The sequence below is a fragment of the Oncorhynchus tshawytscha genome, linkage group LG29 (assembly GCF_018296145.1).
Source record: "Oncorhynchus tshawytscha isolate Ot180627B linkage group LG29, Otsh_v2.0, whole genome shotgun sequence".
NCBI lineage: Eukaryota > Metazoa > Chordata > Actinopteri > Salmoniformes > Salmonidae > Oncorhynchus > Oncorhynchus tshawytscha.
The window spans coordinates 22909064-22926564 of record NC_056457.1 but is presented as its reverse complement, the minus strand read 5'-3'; the positions used below and the strand labels follow the sequence as shown (position 1 = coordinate 22926564).

General features: G+C 45.3%; 1 protein-coding gene across 1 annotated transcript; it reads left to right on the top strand.

The window, feature by feature from the left end:
• The first annotated feature begins 642 nt into the window (after positions 1–642).
• Positions 643–16975, top strand: LOC112233601 (E3 ubiquitin-protein ligase RNF31). Its single transcript, XM_024401351.2, has 24 exons — positions 643–836; positions 4262–4469; positions 4590–4736; positions 5007–5162; positions 5273–5341; positions 5450–5594; positions 5743–5880; positions 5978–6131; positions 6234–6379; positions 6604–6782; positions 6912–7157; positions 7248–7595; positions 7779–7964; positions 8080–8286; positions 8437–8610; positions 12609–12707; positions 12806–12895; positions 13071–13185; positions 13404–13516; positions 13819–13932; positions 14148–14196; positions 15858–15954; positions 16151–16316; positions 16452–16975. The coding sequence occupies exons 2-24, from the start codon at positions 4269–4271 to the stop codon at positions 16497–16499; spliced, it is 3387 nt and encodes a 1128-aa protein (XP_024257119.1). The 5' UTR covers positions 643–836; positions 4262–4268; the 3' UTR covers positions 16500–16975.
• Positions 16976–17501: the final 526 nt, after the last annotated feature.

Genomic DNA, 17501 nt, shown 5'->3' with positions numbered 1-17501 from the left:
TTAGGCGCAGTAGCTCCACAATACTTTTGAACTAATGTTCTATAAGAGGAACCGGAGCTCAAGCAGTAGAACAATATGTGGTGCCAGTACTCAACACTCAATCACTGCATATATGTTAATAAATAAAAGCTTTACACACAGAAGAGTTGAACTGGTCTTTAAGATAATTATTGAAAGCAGTCCAACCATGAAAAGTAATGTTTCTAAGAAATGTTTTTTTTAATTATTTTTAATTATTTAACCTTTATTTAACTAGGCAAGTCAGTTTACAACAAATTATTATTTACAATGACGGCCCACACCGGCCAAACCTGGATGACGCTGGGCCAATTGTGTGCCGCCCTATGGGACTCCCAATCACTGCCGGTTGTGATACAGCCTGGAGAGCAAAACACTATGTGTTCAGTTCCAAGAAGAATACTTGAACCGCAGTTTATGTACTTCAGTTGTAAATTTGACTGTCGTAAAGAAAATGAAGTGTCCAAAACATGATTGATTGAGTGATTGATTTATAACAATGTAATAACAATGTTGTGAACTCAAGTCAGTGTATTACAGTAACTGATATATATGACCACTAGAGGGTAGTGTACCTCTAGGTTTAACCTACATACTACCCCCAAAGATTTTGTCTCCTTCAGTGCCGCCCCTCTCGATAACTTCCGCGTCAACTACATTTCTACTTTACTGTTGTTTTGACTTTATGCTTTTGAAGAAATGGTTCAGAAGACCGACGTGACTCTGGAAATGTAGCTACATTTTGCCTTGATATTGAAGCCTATTGGATTCATAAGGACCTGGATCATAAAATACATCTGGAAACCTTGAAGATTAAAGTAAGCACTGATCTGGCTGTCATTATACACTTTCGATTTCAATTTGCTAGCCAGTCATTTAGTAATAAATTAGTTGACGCATGGTCAGATTAACACTTGCCGGCCAACTACATTTTCCACTTCAATTTCAGTACATGTACTAACTGTAAAGTTTACAGCTATCTAGTGTCACTGTGTCATTTTGAGATAACAATAGCTAACTTCAATATATTTCAATCTTCACAGTAGAGAGAGTAACGTTAGCTACATAGACAGTACACTCAACTAGCAAGCTAGCTACATTGAAGACAGTACTAGGTCTACCTACAGTGCATTCGGAAAGTATTCAGAACCTTTGACTTTTTCCACATTTTGTAACACTACAGCCTAAAATGGATTCAATTGTTTTCCCCCTCATCAATCTACACACAATACCCCATAATGACAAAGCAAAAAAAAGTTTTGACATTTTTGCAAATGTAAAAAAACAACTCATAAACAAATCAAATCCAAATGTATTTGTCACATGCGCCAAATACTTACCAACAATGCTGTTTTAAGAAAAATACGTACAAAAAATAAGAAATAAAAGTCACAAATAATTAAAGAGCAGCTGTAAAATAACAATAGCAAGGCTATATACAGGGGGTACCGGTACAGAGTCATTGTGCAGGGGCACCGGTTAGTCGATCTTATGGCTTGGGGGTAGAAGCTGTTTAGAAGCCTCTTGGATCTAGACTTGGCACTTCGGTACTGCTTGCCGTGCGGTAGCAGAGAGAACAGTCTATGACTATGGTGGCTGGAGTCTTTGACGATTTTTATGGCCTTCCTCTGACACCGCCTGGTATAGAGGTCCTGGATGGCAGGAAGCTTGGCATACGCACTACTCTCTGTAGTGCCTTGCGCTCGGAGGCCGAGCAGTTGCCATACCAGGCAGTGATGCAACCCGTCAGGATGCTCTCGGTGGTGCAGCTGTAGAACCTTTTGAGGATCTGAGGACCCATGCCAAACATTTTCTGTCTCCTGAGGTGGAACAGGTTTTGTAGTGCCCGCTTCACGGACCATTTTAGTTTGTTGGTGATGTGGACGCCAAGGAACTTGAAGCTCTCAACCTTCTCCACTTCAGCCCCGTCGATGAGAATGTGGGTGTCCTCGGTCCTCCTTTTCCTGTAGTCCAGTAATCATCTCCTTTATCTTGATCATGTTGAGGGAGAGGTTGTGGTTCTTGCACCACACGGTCAGGTCTCTGACCTCCTCCCTATAGGCTGTCTCATCGTTGTCGGTGATCAGGCAGGTGATCACTGTTGTGTCATCTGCAAACTTAATGATGGTGTTGTAGTCGTGCCTGGCCCTGCAGTCATGAGTGAACAGTGGGTACAGGAGGGGACTGAGCATGCACCCCCTCGTGTTGAGGATCAGCGTGGCGGATGTGTTGTTACCTACCCTCACCATCTGGGGGCGGTCCGTCAGGAAGTCCAGGATCCAGTTGCATAGGGAGGTGTTTAGTCCCAGGGTCCTTAGCTTAGTGATGAGCTTTGAGGGCTCTATGGCGTTGAACGCTGAGCTGTAGTCAATGAATAGCATTCTCACATAGGTGTTCCTTTTGTACAGGTGTGAAAAGGCGTGTGGAGTGCAATAGAGATTGCATCATCTGTGGATCTGTTGGGGCGGTATGTGAATTGGAGAGGTCTAGGGTTTCTGGGATAATGGTGTTGATGTGAGCCATGACTAGCCTTTCAAAGTACTTCACGGCTACAGACGTTAGTGCTACGGGTCAGCAGTCATTTAGGCAGGTTACCTTAGTGTTCTTGGGCACAGGGACTATGGTGGTCTGCTTGAAACATGTTGGTATTACAGAATCAGACAGGGAGAGGTTGAAAATGTCAGTGAAGACACTTGCCAGTTGGTCAGAGCATGCTCGGAGTACACGTCCTGGTAATCCGTCTGGCCCTAAGGTCTTGTGAATGTTGACCTGTTTAAAGGGCTTACTCACATCGGCTGCGGAGATTTATATAAGTATTCAGAACCTTTACTCAGTACTTTGTTGAAGCACCTTTGGCAGCGATTACAGCCTTGAGTCTTCTTGGGTATGACGCTACATGCTTGGCACACCTGTATTTGGGGAGTTTCATCCTCTCAAGCTCTGTCAGGTTGTATGGGGAGTCGTTGCACAGCTATTTTCAGGTCTCTCCAGAGATGTTAGATCAGGTTCACTCAAGGACATTCAGAGACTTGTCCCGAAGCCACTCCTGCGTGGTCTTGGCATTATGCTTAGTGTTGTTGTCCTGTTGGAAGGTGAACCTATTCCCCAGTCTGCTGTCCTGAGCACTCTGGAGCAGGTTTTCATCAAGGATCTCTCTTTACTTTGCTCGGTTCATCTTTCCCTTGATCCTGACTAGTCTCCCAGTCCCTGCCGCTGAAAAACATCCCCACAGCATGATGCTGCCACCACCATGCTTCATCGTAGGGATGGTGCCAGGTTTCCTCCAGACGTGACCCTTGGCATTCAGGCCTAAGAGTTCAACCTTGGTTTCATCAGACCAGAGAATCTTGTTTCTCATGGTCTGAGAATCTTTGGGTGCCTTTTGGCAAACTCCAAGCAGGCTGTCATGTGCCTTTTACTGAGGAGTGGCTTCCGTCTGGCCACTCTACCATAAAGCCCTGATTGGTGGAGTGCTGCAGAGATGGTTGTCCTTCTGGAAGGTTCTCCCAGCTCCACAGAGGAACTCTGTAGAGCTCTGTCAGAGTGACCATCAGGTTATTGGTCACTTCCCTGACCAAGGCCCTTCTCCCCCGATTGCTCAGTTGGCTGGGCGGCCAGCTCTAGAAAGAGTCTTGGTGGTTCCAAACTTTTTCCATTTAAGAATGATGGAGGCCACTTTGTTCTTGGAGATCTTCAATGCTGCAGAATTTTTTTGTTACCCTTCCCCAGATCTGTGCCTCAACACTATCCTGTCTCGGAGCTCTACAGACAATTCCTTCAACCTCATGGCTTGGTTTTTGCTCTGACTGCGCTGTCAACTGTGGAACTTTATATAGACAGGTGTGTGCTTTTTTCAAATCATGTCCAATCGATTGAATCACAGATGGACTCCAATCGTGTTGTGGAAACATCTCAAGGATGATCAATGGAAACAGGATGCACCTGAGCTCAATTTCGAGTCTCATAACGAGTATGAATACTTATGTAAATAAGGTATTTCTGTTTTTGATTTTATAAATTTGCAAACATTTAGAAAAACCTGTTTTTGCTTTGTCATCATGGGGTATTGTGTGTAGATTGATGAGGAACATTTATTATTCAATCCATTTTAGAATAAGGCTGTAATGTAAAAAATGTGGAAAAAGTCAAGGGGTCTGAATACTTTCCGAATGTACTGTATATCAGCCAACAATCCTAGCCCAGAGTTTACCATACTGTCCTTATTTATCTCTCTCTCCCCCAGAGTCTGAATGATGAGTACCCAGTCTGTCCCATTTGAGGAGGTGCGGAGGAGAGCTGAGTCCCTCCTATCCTCCTCAGGCTCTGCCCAGGTGGTAAAGGATGATGTCCAGGTCATGGCTAACATCCCCCTGTCCCTGTCTGACAAGTTTCACCACATCACAGCGCAGACCATGGTGACAGAGAACATCACAGGGCACAGAAGGCAAGAGGTGAGGCATGTTTTGACATTCAACTGTATTCCTTGTTTCACATTATGTGCCTCCTTACCGTCTTCACATAGCGATGCTCTCTTTCTCCCTGTCTGCCCTCCTGCTCCCCTCCCTCCACAGGTCCTAGAGTCTTTGGGTCGGCTAATTAAAGCCTTGAGTATCCTGGAGAAGTATGGCTGTAACCTGACCAGTCCCAGCAGGCCCAGGTACTGGCGGAGCGTCAAACACAACAACACCGTTTTCAGGACCACCGTGGACGAAATCAAGGTGAAGAGACAGACAGGCCTCTCTAAACCCTGTCAGGAACCCTATTCTTACAGTATAATGATTGACTTCCTTATGCGTAGTACAGATTACAGAGTCTGAAGGTCATCTCATCCATTGATTTCACTATGAATTGTCAGATGGTTGAAAAAGGGAGTGGATCAATAAGAGATCTTTAGAGTGCCTTAGTAGGTCATAGACCCACTGATATTAAAAGCATTTGAGTTGACTTTTTCACTCATTTGAGTCAATGGGCTGCTTTCTTTTCTACAGGGTGGCAAGTCAGTCCTATTTCTTTACGGTTACACCAATCAGCAGCCAGACGGGCTCAGCTTCCCTGATGATGTCACACATCCAGACGTTGAGAAGGTTGCTGCGGTGACCATTGAGGTCATGATCCTGCGCATGGAAATGGACATGCTCATCAAGGTGTGAAATCTATTTTTACATTTGTGTCATTCTCAATTTGAATATGACCACAAAGACATGATTCCATGTTTGCTCTGTTATGAGGTAATGTGTTGTTTTTTGCCTGTCAGGGTACACATGCTCACCCAGAAATGTACAGCAATATCCTCCCATCCCCTAATCTACAGAAGATAACCCAGGTCTGTGTAACATACAGTTGGTGGTTCATCGGTTCGTCTGTTTCGACCTCTACCTCTTTCTGGTTTTAGTGTTGTTATGCTGACTAATGGCTATTTGACTCTCCTCAGGATGAACCAGAGATGATGTCTGATGTGGTGGTCATTCCACTAGGAGAGGAGCACGGGGACAAGGGGAAAGACCTTCAGCCGCTATCTCCTCCACCCAAACATGCTACCAGTCCTGGACTAAGACATGTCCCCACCACTCCTACGGGTGAGATAAGCAGCCATTCCCTGTACCAGTCTACCTGTCACCTTGCCACCTGCCTGCTTTCTGCCCGCCAGCATTTATGTCATCTGGCCAATGTGTTGTACTGTCAGCGGATGACAAACCCATTATTTCTTCTTTCTTTCTCTCAAAGATGGGATGTGTGATTTGTGCGGTGCCACTCCCTCTCTCCTATGCCCGGCCTGTGGTTCTCTTCCTTTCTGTCAGTCATGTGACCTCCTCTACCACCACCACCCGTCCAGAGCCAATCACAAGAGAGATAGAATACAGGGTAAGATATGGGTCATAGCTTAGATTTCTTTGAATATTCCATCCTATCAATATGTAAAGTAACACTGATCATCTTTTTAACCCCCCGCCCCCTGTAGATACCTGTATCCTCTGTGGTGTTTCCCAAGTCTCTGCCCATTGCTCCACCTGTTCTCAGAGGCTGTGTCTGGAGTGTGACAGACTGTACCATTCTCACCCTGACCGCGGGGGTCACAACAGGACAGTGGTTGCCAAACCAAAAAGAGCTTTAAGGTTAGAAATTAGGAAGGGTTGATATTTTACTCCGCGCGCGTGTACGTACTCACTCACACCAAATCACTTCTTCCTCTCACTCGCATTTCTTCTCTTTTTCAGCCACTCTTTTTCCTTGTGGGAGTGTGCTCAGTGCACTACAGTCAACGAGGTGAAGGCCGTGCTGTGTGTGACCTGTGAACGACCCCGACTTGCCCTCGCTTCCCTTATAGTTCAGGAGGACCCGGGGCAACCGCCATCCAGCACAGGTCACATTCCATATACACGGGTCAACTGATGAATAGTTTTCATGTGACGTTCATTAAAACAACATGTCAGTCACCTATCCTATCCTGTTTGAGGTGTTCACATCATCTGTGCCTCGATAGCATTGGTAATACATCAGTAATGTAATTATACAGACATAGCTAGAAACTGAGCTAGATCAATACCAGGTTATCTGTTTATCTAGTCTATCTGACCTCTCTCGTAGAATGGCAGTGTAAGAGCTGTACTGTCGTGAACCAGGGCAGCAGTATACTGTGTGAGGTGTGTGAGCGCCCCCGTCTGGCCACCCGTCCCTCTATCACGCCAGTACGCCCCAGTACTCCAGTACTCCCCAGTACTCCAGTACTCTCCATGCAAGGACCCACGTCAGATAACGAAACAGAGGTTTGATCCCCCAGTGGTTTAAATACTCTCTACAATTGGAATGCTCTGTGAGACATAATCATTCCAGCGTATCTTTTCTGTTTTAATCTTTCACTCCCCCCCTCCCATGCTGTCTCTCTCGCTCTTTAGTGGATGTGTCAGTTCTGCACATATGTGAACTCTCAGCTTGTAGTGGTTTGTGAGATGTGCAACTTGCCGTGTAAAGATCCTGCAGGCACCAGCCTCAAGTCCCTCCCCCTGCAGTCTCCGATCAAAGACTTAGCCTCACCTTCTACGCCCCAACTCCATCCCCAGATCCCTCCCAGGGTGAACATCGACATCAAGAGACAGAACCTGATGAGGGATGAAGGGCTGAAACTTGTCCATCAAATACGAGTAGGTGGAGTACAAATGGACACAATGTGAATTAAAACCAGATTAACTGCTACTATATTTTCTAACTTTTAACCTAATGTTCTTCCTCAGGAGGGAGAGAAAAATGGAGTGGGCCCAGAGGAGGTCTACGCAGCCCTTTGCGTTTCTGGAGGCAGCAACGTCAACCCCTGTGATTGGCTGAAATCAGAGCTGCCCCACCTACTGGATGAGATCTGTGCTATGGCGGCTTCGGCTGCTTTGCAGAACTACAAAGCAGAGGTTTCTGGGCCGCAGGATAACACTGAGCAGGATGGAGGTTCGAGAGAGCAGCAGAGTCCCAGTGTGCTGCTGGGTGAGGGAGTGCGGCTGTCCAGAGTTGAGGCCAAGCAGGCATGGCTGGCAGCAGGAGGCGACACTGAGAGAGCAGTCCGTCAGCTGCTCAGAGACAGAGAGGTCAAGGTGAGAACCAGACATGTCACCTGACCCAAATGGTCACTCTAGACAGATATGACTAAATACTTTTGATATCAACTCAAGTAAACCAAGATCTTAGAGTTTACTGAGTTTGTCTGTTTAAGCCTATATGCAAAGTACATCCACTGCAGTATCCAGTCCAACTGCGTCTGTCTCTGGTGTGTGTAGATGCGCGAGCTGCGTTCTCTGGGTTTCCGGGAGGCGTCCCAGTGTGAGGAGGCTCTGCGTCTGAGTGGAGGAGAGGTGCAGGGGGCTCTGTCCGTGCTGCAGCGGCCCCTCCTGGAGCCTTTCCACCAGCGCATCTGGAGCGACCAGCCAGTGGCCCCTATCGATGCAAAGAGCCCCGACAAACAGGTGTGTGTGTACACGAGAGCCAGCAGAACTCAATGAACTACATTTTTCAAGACCACACACACAAAACAAATAACCTGATTGTTAATCACCATGAACCTACATTGTGTTACCTAAGCGGATGTGCAGGCGCCTGCTGGCGTTGTACGAGCTGCCCAGCTGGGGGCGCTGTGAGCTGGCCCTGTCTCTACTCCAGGAGCCTGATGCCCAGTACTCCCTGGAGGACGTCATCCAGGCCGTCAAGGAGTCCCAGGACAGGGAGTTCCTCCGCCGCCTCCTCAACAAGGAGTGCCCCTGCTGCCTCAGCATCTTCCCCCATAGCAAGGTGGGCTGCTAGGACTCTGTCTTTGCCTTGGGGTGGATGATGAGCTCTTATTACCTCCTCCCTGTATCTGTATTGCCTTGTCAGTCAATAGTCCTATGGACTTTAAATGGTTCCTTTTTATCCTGTATGAATTCTCTGTACCTGTCACAGATGCAGTCCCTGACCTCGTGTCAGTGCTCGGTGTGCCACGACTGTTTCACGCAGCACTTCACCATCGCTGTAAGAGACAAACACATCAGAGACATGGTGTGTCCCGTGTGCGCAGGACCAGACATCAACGACCCCGAGCACCTGGACAGCTACTTCTCCACCCTGGACATCCAGGTACATACTATAGAAAGAAAGATTTAGAGATACAAGGGAGGAAGGTTATTTTCTACATTTGACATTTTTACATTTAGCAGACACTCTTATTACAGTAGTGCATTCATCTTAAGATAGCTAGGTGGGACAACCACATCACAGGCATAGTAAGTACATTTTCCCTCAATAAAGTAGCTATCAGCAAAGTCAGTGCTAGTAGGGGGGAAAAGTTAAGTGTGAGTGTTAGTTGTTTGTTTTTTTGTTGGGGGAGAGTGGTGCAGTGGGATTATTTAAGATACTCTTTGAGAGGTAGGGGTTTTCAGATGTTTTATGAAGATGGGCAGGGATTTATGAAGCTGGTTCTACCTTTGGGGTGCCAGGAGAGAGAAGAGCTTGGACTGGGCTGAGCAGAGTACTCGGGTTGGGGTGTAGGGTTTGAACAGAGCCTGAAGGTAGGAAGGTGCTGTTCCATAGGTAAGCACCATGGTATTGTAGTGGACTCGAGCTTTGACTGGAAGCCAGTGGCGTGTCCGGAGGAGCGGGGTGACATGGGAAAATTTGGGAAGGTTGAACACAAAGCGGGCTGCATCGTTCTGGAGAAATTGCAGGGGCCTGATGGCACCAACGGGGAGCCCAGCCACCGAGTTGCAGTAGTCCAGACGAGAGATGACAAGTGCCTGGATTAGGACCTGCATCGCTTCCTGTGTGAGGTAGAGTTGTACTCTACAGATGTTGTAGAGCATGAACCTGCAGGAGTGAGTCACTGCTTTGATGTTTGCAGAGAACAACAGGGTGTTGTCCAGGGTCACGCCAATGTTCTTTGCACTCCGGAAGGGGGACCCTGTGGAGTTGTCAACCGTGATGGAGAGGCCTTGGAGCGGGCAGGCCTTCCCCGGGAGGAAGAGCAGCTCCATTTTGTCGAGGTTGAGCTTGAGGTAGCGGGCCGACATCCAAGCTGAGATATTTGCTAGGCATGCAGAGAGGAGGACTGCCTTGAGAGGAAGACTGTCGTGAGATTAGTCGGCAAACAGCCTCTAGTATAGATGAGGTCAAGCATATTGCCTGCCACATGAGGGGGGGGGGATTGGGAAAGGGTGAGGTCAAAAGAGGTAAGGAAGGGAAAGAAATGAATCGAAGGCAGACGTCGGGAGGTTGAAGTCACCCAGTACCAAGAACGGTGAGCCATCTTCAGGAAAATAGTTTATCAAGGTGTCAAGCTCATTGAGGAACTCTCTAAGGGCACCTGGTGGGCAATACAGTAGATGACAATAATCTTAAGCTTGAGTGGACAAGTGACAGTGACAGCATATAATTCAAATAAGGAGATGGACAGGTGAGAGAGGGAGAAAAGAGAAAATCTCTATTTAGGATGAATGAGTAGCCTTGTGCCACCATCGCAATGACCAGATTCTGTCAGGCTATGAGAGAAAACATAGTCAGATGAAGAGAGAGCAGCTGGAGTAGCAGTGTTCACTGTGGTGATGTTTCCATCAGGGCCAAAAAGTCTAGGGACTGAATAAAGGGCAGCATAGGCTGAGATTAACTTGGTGATCTTTACCGCAGATCAGCAGTTCCAAACGCTGCCGGAAACCAGGAATTCCACATGGGTTGTGCGCGCGGGGTACACTAAATTAGAATGGTTGCAGCCAAGGGATGGGGAGAGTCTGTAAAGCCTACAGGGAGAGGAGCAAACTGGGATAGAAAACACATAGTTGCCAAAACGACTAAATTGTTTTGCTGACGACACCGCCGCTGACTGATGACCAAAACAACAGTCACAAATTGTCCTGCCCCTTCATCCTGGTTGATGTGTCAACAATCATCTGCTAGTTATGAGCAGTGAGCAGTTCACACACCAAGTAGGCTCCTGGGGAGAGGCAGCACCCAAAGTAGATGGCCCTAGCTAGCTAGACAGTACTAGACAACAACATATTAAAGGGATACTTGATGCCCTTTATCTACTTCCACATCGTCAGATGAATTTGTGGATACTGTGTCCAGTATGAACGAAGTTGGAGGTAGTTTCGCTAGACAATGCACTGGAAGTCTATGGGAATCTGCAAGCATGCTAGTACAGTTGAAGTCTGAAGTTTACATAAACCTTAGCCAAATACATTTAAACTCAGTTTTTCACAATTCCTGACATTTAATCCTAGTAAAGAACCCTGTTTTAGGTGAGTTTGGATCACCACTTTATTTTGAGAATGTGAAATGTCAGAATAATAGTAGCGAGAATTATTTCAGCTTTTATTTCTTTCATCACATTCCCAGTGGGTCAGAAGTTTACATACACTCAATTAGTATTTGGTAGCATTGACTTTAAATTTTTTAATTTGGGTCAAACGTTTCAGGTAGCCTTCCACAAGCCTCCCACAATAAGTTGGGTGAATTTTGGCCCATTCCTCCTGACAGAGCTGGTGTAACTGAGTCAGGTTTGTTGGCCTCCTTGCTCACACATGCTTTTTCAGTTCTGCCTACAAATGTTCTATGGAATTGAGGACAGGGCTTTGGGATGGCCACTCCAATACCTTGACTTTGTTGTCCTTAAGCCATTTTGCCACAACATTGGAAGTATGCTTGGGGCCATTGTCCATTTGGAAGACCCATTTGCGACCAAGCTTTAACTTCCTGACTGATGTCTTGAGATGTTGCTTCAATATATTCACGTAATTTTCCTATCTCATGATGCCATCTATTTTGTGAAGTGCACCAGTCCCTCCTGCAGCAAAGCACCCCCACAACATGATGCTGCCACTCCCGTGCTTCAAGGTTGGGATGTTGTTCTTTGGCTTGCAAGCCACCCCCTTTTTCCTCCAAACATAATGGTTATTATGGCCAAACAGTTCTATTTTTGTTTCATCAGACCAGAGGACATTTCTCCAAAAAGTACAATCTTTGTCCCCATGTGCTGTTCCAAACCATAGTCTGGCTTTTTTATGGTGGTTTTAGAGCAGTGGCGTCTTCCTTGCTGAGCAGCCTTTCAGGTTATGTCGATATAGGACTCGTTTTACTGTGGATATAGATACTTTTGTACCTGTTTCCTCCAGCATCTTCACAAGGTCCTTTGCTGTTGTTCTGGGATGGATTTGCACATTTCACACCAAAGTACGTTTATCTCTAGGACACAGAACACATCTCCTTCCTGAGCGGTATGATGGCTGCGTGGTCCCATGGTGTTTATACTTGCGTACTATTGTTTGTACAGATGAACGTGGTACCTTCAGGCGTTTGGGAATTGCTCCCAAGGATGAACCAGACTTGTGGGGGTCTACAATTTTTTTTGTGAGGTCTTGGCTGATTTCTTTTGATTTTCCAATGATGTCAAGCAAAGAGGCACTGAGTTTGAAGGTAGGCCTTGAAATACATCCACAGGTACACCTCCAATTGGCTCAAATGTTGTCAGTTAGCCTATCAGCAGCTAGCCATGGCATAATTTTCTGGAATTTTCAAATCTGTTTAAAGGCACAGTCATCTTAGTGTATGTAAACTTGTGACCCACTGAAATTGTGATGCAGTGAATTGTAAGTGAAATTATCTGTCTGTAAACAATTGTTGGAAAAATGACTTGTGTCATGCACAAAGTAGATGTCCTAACTGACTTGCCAAAACTATAGTTTGTTAACAAGACATTTGTGGAGTGGTTGAAAAACAAGTTTTAATGACTCCAACCTAAGTGTATGTAAACTTCCGACTTCAACTGTATATATCCATAGACTTCCAGCCATTGTGCTAATGCTAGTTGGCATTGGCTCTTTAAACGACTTCTTCTTCCTTTATACTGGACACAGAGACATACAAGTGGTATCCACAAGTTAATCTGACTCTGGGGAACTAGGTACATGGCCTGATTGTCAAAATCCAAAAGTATCAATTTAAGACAAAATAATTCCCTGTTTGACATTTCTGGAATTTTGCAACCCTATTTAGGGATATAGGCAGATGGAAATGGGGAGATCATGTGTTGCTGAAGCTTGTGCAATTATATGGTTATTACATAGTTATTGATGTTGTGTGTTTAGCTGCGAGACTGTCTGGATCGTGAGGTGTACGAGCTCTTCCACAAGAAGCTGACGGAGCATGCTCTGATGAAGGACCCCATGTTCCTGTGGTGTTGTCACGTGAGTGGGTTTCTAACCATCTCCATCACATATAAAGTTACTTCTCTACTGAACTTTTCACCCACCCACCCCTCTCTTATCTTCTCCTCCCTCCTCAGTGTACCTTTGGGTTTATCTATGATGGAAACCAGTTCAAAGTCACCTGTCCCACGTGTATGAAGAGCTTTTGCAACCAATGCAAAAAGCCTGTAAGTACAAAAGATGCATGTTGCTGCCTTGCCTGCCATCTATTGTGTCATTTCATAGCTACATGTATGTGGAACCTAAATAATGATGCCCGTCTCGCTCTCCATCTTTCTTTCTCCTTCTCCCCATCTCTCTCACGCTCTCTTGCCCCCCTCCCCCTCTCTCTCTCTGTGTCAGTGGGAAGCTCAGCACCAAGATGTATCCTGTGAGCAGTTCCAGTTGTGGAAGAGAGAGAACGACCCTGACTACCAGAGACAGGGGCTGGCCGGGTTCCTGCGGGACAACGGCATCAGTGAGTCAGTCAGCCTAAACAGCCTGCAGTTATTGGCCCATATTCACAAAGAGTTTTAGAGTAGGTGCTGATCTAGGATCAGATTTCCCTTTTAGATCACAATAAATAAGATTATATGGACAGACAGGACCTGATCCTAGATCACACAATGCCATCTTACCACCATCATCATTATTATAACACCATGATGTGGTCGTTCTTCTCATCTCTCTCCATAGCCTGTCCTCACTGCAGGTTCCAGTATGCCTTGACCAAAGGGGGCTGCATGCACTTCAGCTGCTCCCAATGCAGATACCAGTTCTGCAGCGGCTGCAACAATCCCTTCCACACTGTAAGTCATGCACAGGGATATTATCTAGGACAGTGGTTCCCATCCTTTTTTGGTTACTGTACCACCAACTGAATTGTGCTCTGCCCGGAGTACCCTTCAAGTACCCCTGTGCATTTTACCAGTAGGCCTATGGTCTCATGAATCTTCTCAAGTACCCCCTGGTTAGGAACCACTGATCTAGTACAGAATGTCTTACTAAATGGATTCTCTTTCTGCCAGGGCTTTCTCATCATCCATCCTCATGTTTGTTTCCTTTCTCTCTCTTTCTCACCCCTTTCCCTCCCTCTACTTCTCTCTGTCAGACGGCGTGTAAGACAATCCAGTGTAAAATCACAGGTCTCCATGCTCATCACCCACGAGACTGTCTCTTCTACCTCAGGGACTGGGAGCCTGTCAGACTACAGGCCCTGCTGCAGGTACAGAGACAAGAAATGTTCTGGGAACGTTACAGGGGAAATGTTCGGGGAACTTTACAGACTGGATGTTCTGGGAACATGACAAAGGGAATGTTCGGGTAACGTAACAGACTGAATGTTCTGTGAACGTTACATGGGAAATGTTCTGGGAACGTTACAGGGCTGTCATTTCAATGTTATGTTTCTGAGGTGAGGTGTTTGTATTTTGTCCACAGAGGAATGCTGTTGTGTTCAACACAGACCCCCCTAATGGGACTCAGACTGGTGAGAGTGACCTCCTGTTTATCCTCACTTACAGTGCATTCAGAAAGTATTCAGACCCCTTGACCCCTTTTCCACATTTTGTTACATTACAGCCTTATTCTAAAATAATTTTTTCCCCCCTCATCAATCTACACACAATGCCCCATAATGAAAAATCTTTTTTTTTTTTGAAAATTCATTCAAAATTAAAATATCACATTTACATAAGCATTCAGAACCTTTACTCAGTACTTTGTTGAAGCACCTTTGGCAATGATTACAGCCTCAAGTATGATGCTACAAGCTTGGCACACTTGTATTTGGGGAGTTTCTCACATTCTTCTCTGCAGATCCTTTCAAGCTCTGTCAGGTTGGATGGGGAGCGTCGCTGCACAGCTATTTTCAGGTCTCTCCAGAGATGTTAGATCGGGTTCAAGTCCGGCCTCTAGCTGGGCCACTCAAGGACATTCAAAGACTTGTCCCGAAGCCACTCCTGCGTTTTCTTGGCTATGTGCTTATGGTTGTTGTCCTGTTGGAAGGTAAACCTTTGCCCCAATCTAAGGACCTGAGCGCCCTGGAGCAGGTTTTTTATCAAGGAAACCCCTGTACTCCGTACATCTTCCCCTTGATCCTGACTAGTCTCCAAGTCCCTGCCACTGAAAAACATCCACACAGCATGATGCTGCCTCCACCATGCTTCACCGTAGGGATGGTGCCAGGTTTCTTTCAGATGTGACACTTGGCATTCAGGCCAAACAGTTCAATCTTAGTTTCATCCGACCAGAGAATCTTATTTCTCATGGTCTGAGAGTCCTTTTGGCAAACTCCAAGCAGGCTGTCATGTGCCTTTTACTGAGGAGTGGCTTCCATCTGGCCCTCTACCATAAAGGCCTGATTGGTGGAGTGCTGCAGAGATGGTTGTCCTTCTGGATGGTTCTCCCATCTCCACAGAGGAACTCTGGAGCTCTGCTAGAGTGACCATCGGGTTCTGGATCACCTCCCTGACCAAGGCCCTTCTCGCCCGATTGCTCAGTTTGGCAGGGCAGCCAGCTCTAGGAAAAGTCTTGGTGGTTCCAAACTTCCTCCATTTAAGAACGATGGAGGCCATTGTATTCTTAGGGACCTTCAATGCTGCAGAAATGTTTTGGTACCCTTCCCCAGATTTGTGACTTGACACTATCCTGTTCTCGGAGCTTTACGTACAATTCCTTCAACCTCATGGCTTGGTTTTTGCTCTGACATCCACTGTCAACTGTGGGACCTTATATAGACACGTGTGTGCTTTTCTAAGTCATGTCCAATCAATTGAATTTACCACAGGTGTGTCCAATTAAGTTGTAGAAACATTTCAAGGATGATTGATGGAATCAGGATGCACCTGAGCTCAATTTTGAGTCTCATAGCAAAGGGTCCTTATGTAAATAAGGTTTCTGTTTTTCATTTTTTATGAATGTGCAAAAATGGCTAAAATCCTGTTTTTGCTTTGTCATTAGGGGGTATTATGTGTCGATTGATGAGGAAAATATTTTATTTAATCCATTTTAGAATATGGCTGTAACGTAACAAAATGTGGATAAAGTCAAGGGGTCTGAATACTTTCAGAATGCACTGTATGTGAGAACTTTAGTCTTTTTTTTCTCTTTCTGCCCATACTTTCAATTCATCTTTCTTGTGTGACTCAGACGCATGTGGAGTGATGGAGCAGAAGGATGAGGGAGGTCAGCAGATTGACTCACCCTGTGGAGTCCAAACTCAGCCAGGAGAAGCTGGACTCTGCGAGTGAGTCACACACACAAAATACCTAATTGTTTGTTATTTGTGCACTACCACACACATATCCTGTGGGTTTAATTGTATTGTAGACATGCCATGAGAAGTTCATGATATTCACTTTTAAACAACCTTTGTTGGCTGTTCTTGCTTTGTCTCTGTTTGTGGCCTTTGTTCTCACTGTCTGTTTGTGTGGCCATTGCAGTAAACACTACAGAGAGTACCTGGTTAGTCTCATTAACGGACACACCCTGGATCCCGCTCTTGTCTATGACCAACAAGAGGTGACAGTTGCCTGCAGGAGGTACCAGGTGGAGGAGCAACAAGGGGAGGGGGAGGACGACCGGGTGTACCAGGATCGACTGCTGAAGGTCAGTCATCCATCACTCAGTTAGGCTTGTGGCCTCGCTGGAAGTTTGCACTAAATAGTTTCAATCTTCATTTTGATGTCGTGTTTTTGTTGTGGTTCAGATTGTGTGAAAGTGTATACAACTCTTTCTTTACAGAAACTGATGGAAGTTCCACTTGGAGAAAGGGTTCCTCGGATGAGATGAAAACTGGATAATAAAATATTTTAAATCATTCTAAGGAAAGTACAGGTATCCTATTTGCAAACAGCATGAAGTGAAGGAGTCAGGTTTCAAACCTCCCACCACATAGCATTACCAACCAACCAACCTGCTATATTACATCTCATTGAAGTTTAACATGTTTTGTTCTTCACATGCTTCATTAGATTTATGACATCTACAGTTACTAGTATCAAAATTCCTCTCTGTAAGGATACAGTTGCAAAGACAGACTGACAAGACAGGCTAATCAACAACTGTCTTTCTTGTTTATTTTTTATTAAAGATATAAAATATATTTTCAATATGTCACTAAACAATTTAAGAAATAATCAGAAGGTGTTTGTTAACTTAAACATGACAGTCTATATTGTGAGATATTTTCAAAGTGTAAATGCAGGGTATACCATGTAATAAATAGGCTACTCATGCAATAAAGTATTTTATTGATTTGAAAATGACTTCTATGACAGATCTCATTTTTCTATTCTCAATTGCTGTATCTGGGGGTGCGTTCCAAACACGTAAAGTCCACTTACCCTCACCTATTGCCCTTGGGGGAATCCCCGCAGCCATGTTTGCTGTCAGTCCAAACAATTAGCCAAGCAAGGGAAGTTGACAATGTAAGACCCTCAGCCCTCGTTTGTGATCGAGTGTGCAATTCTGTTATCTCCGAGGCCTGAAACATCCCATAATTACATTTGTGATGATTGAACATCAGCTAAGAAAAGTCAGACAAAACTTAACTAACATCAATATGAGAGTAGTCAAAATAAGTGTAAGTAAAAACAATTGTCAATCATTTAGAAATTGTGCTACTAAGGCACATGACGGCACTAACATGTTTGGTAAAGGTTGTGATGCTTTTGTTTGGTTAGCTTTTGGAAACGTTAGCTAGCGCATACCTGCGGATGGCTAGTATTCCATGTCTGCGGATGCGTAGTCTTCTAGCCAAGATATAGCCCAGATATGAAATGCAACCATAAT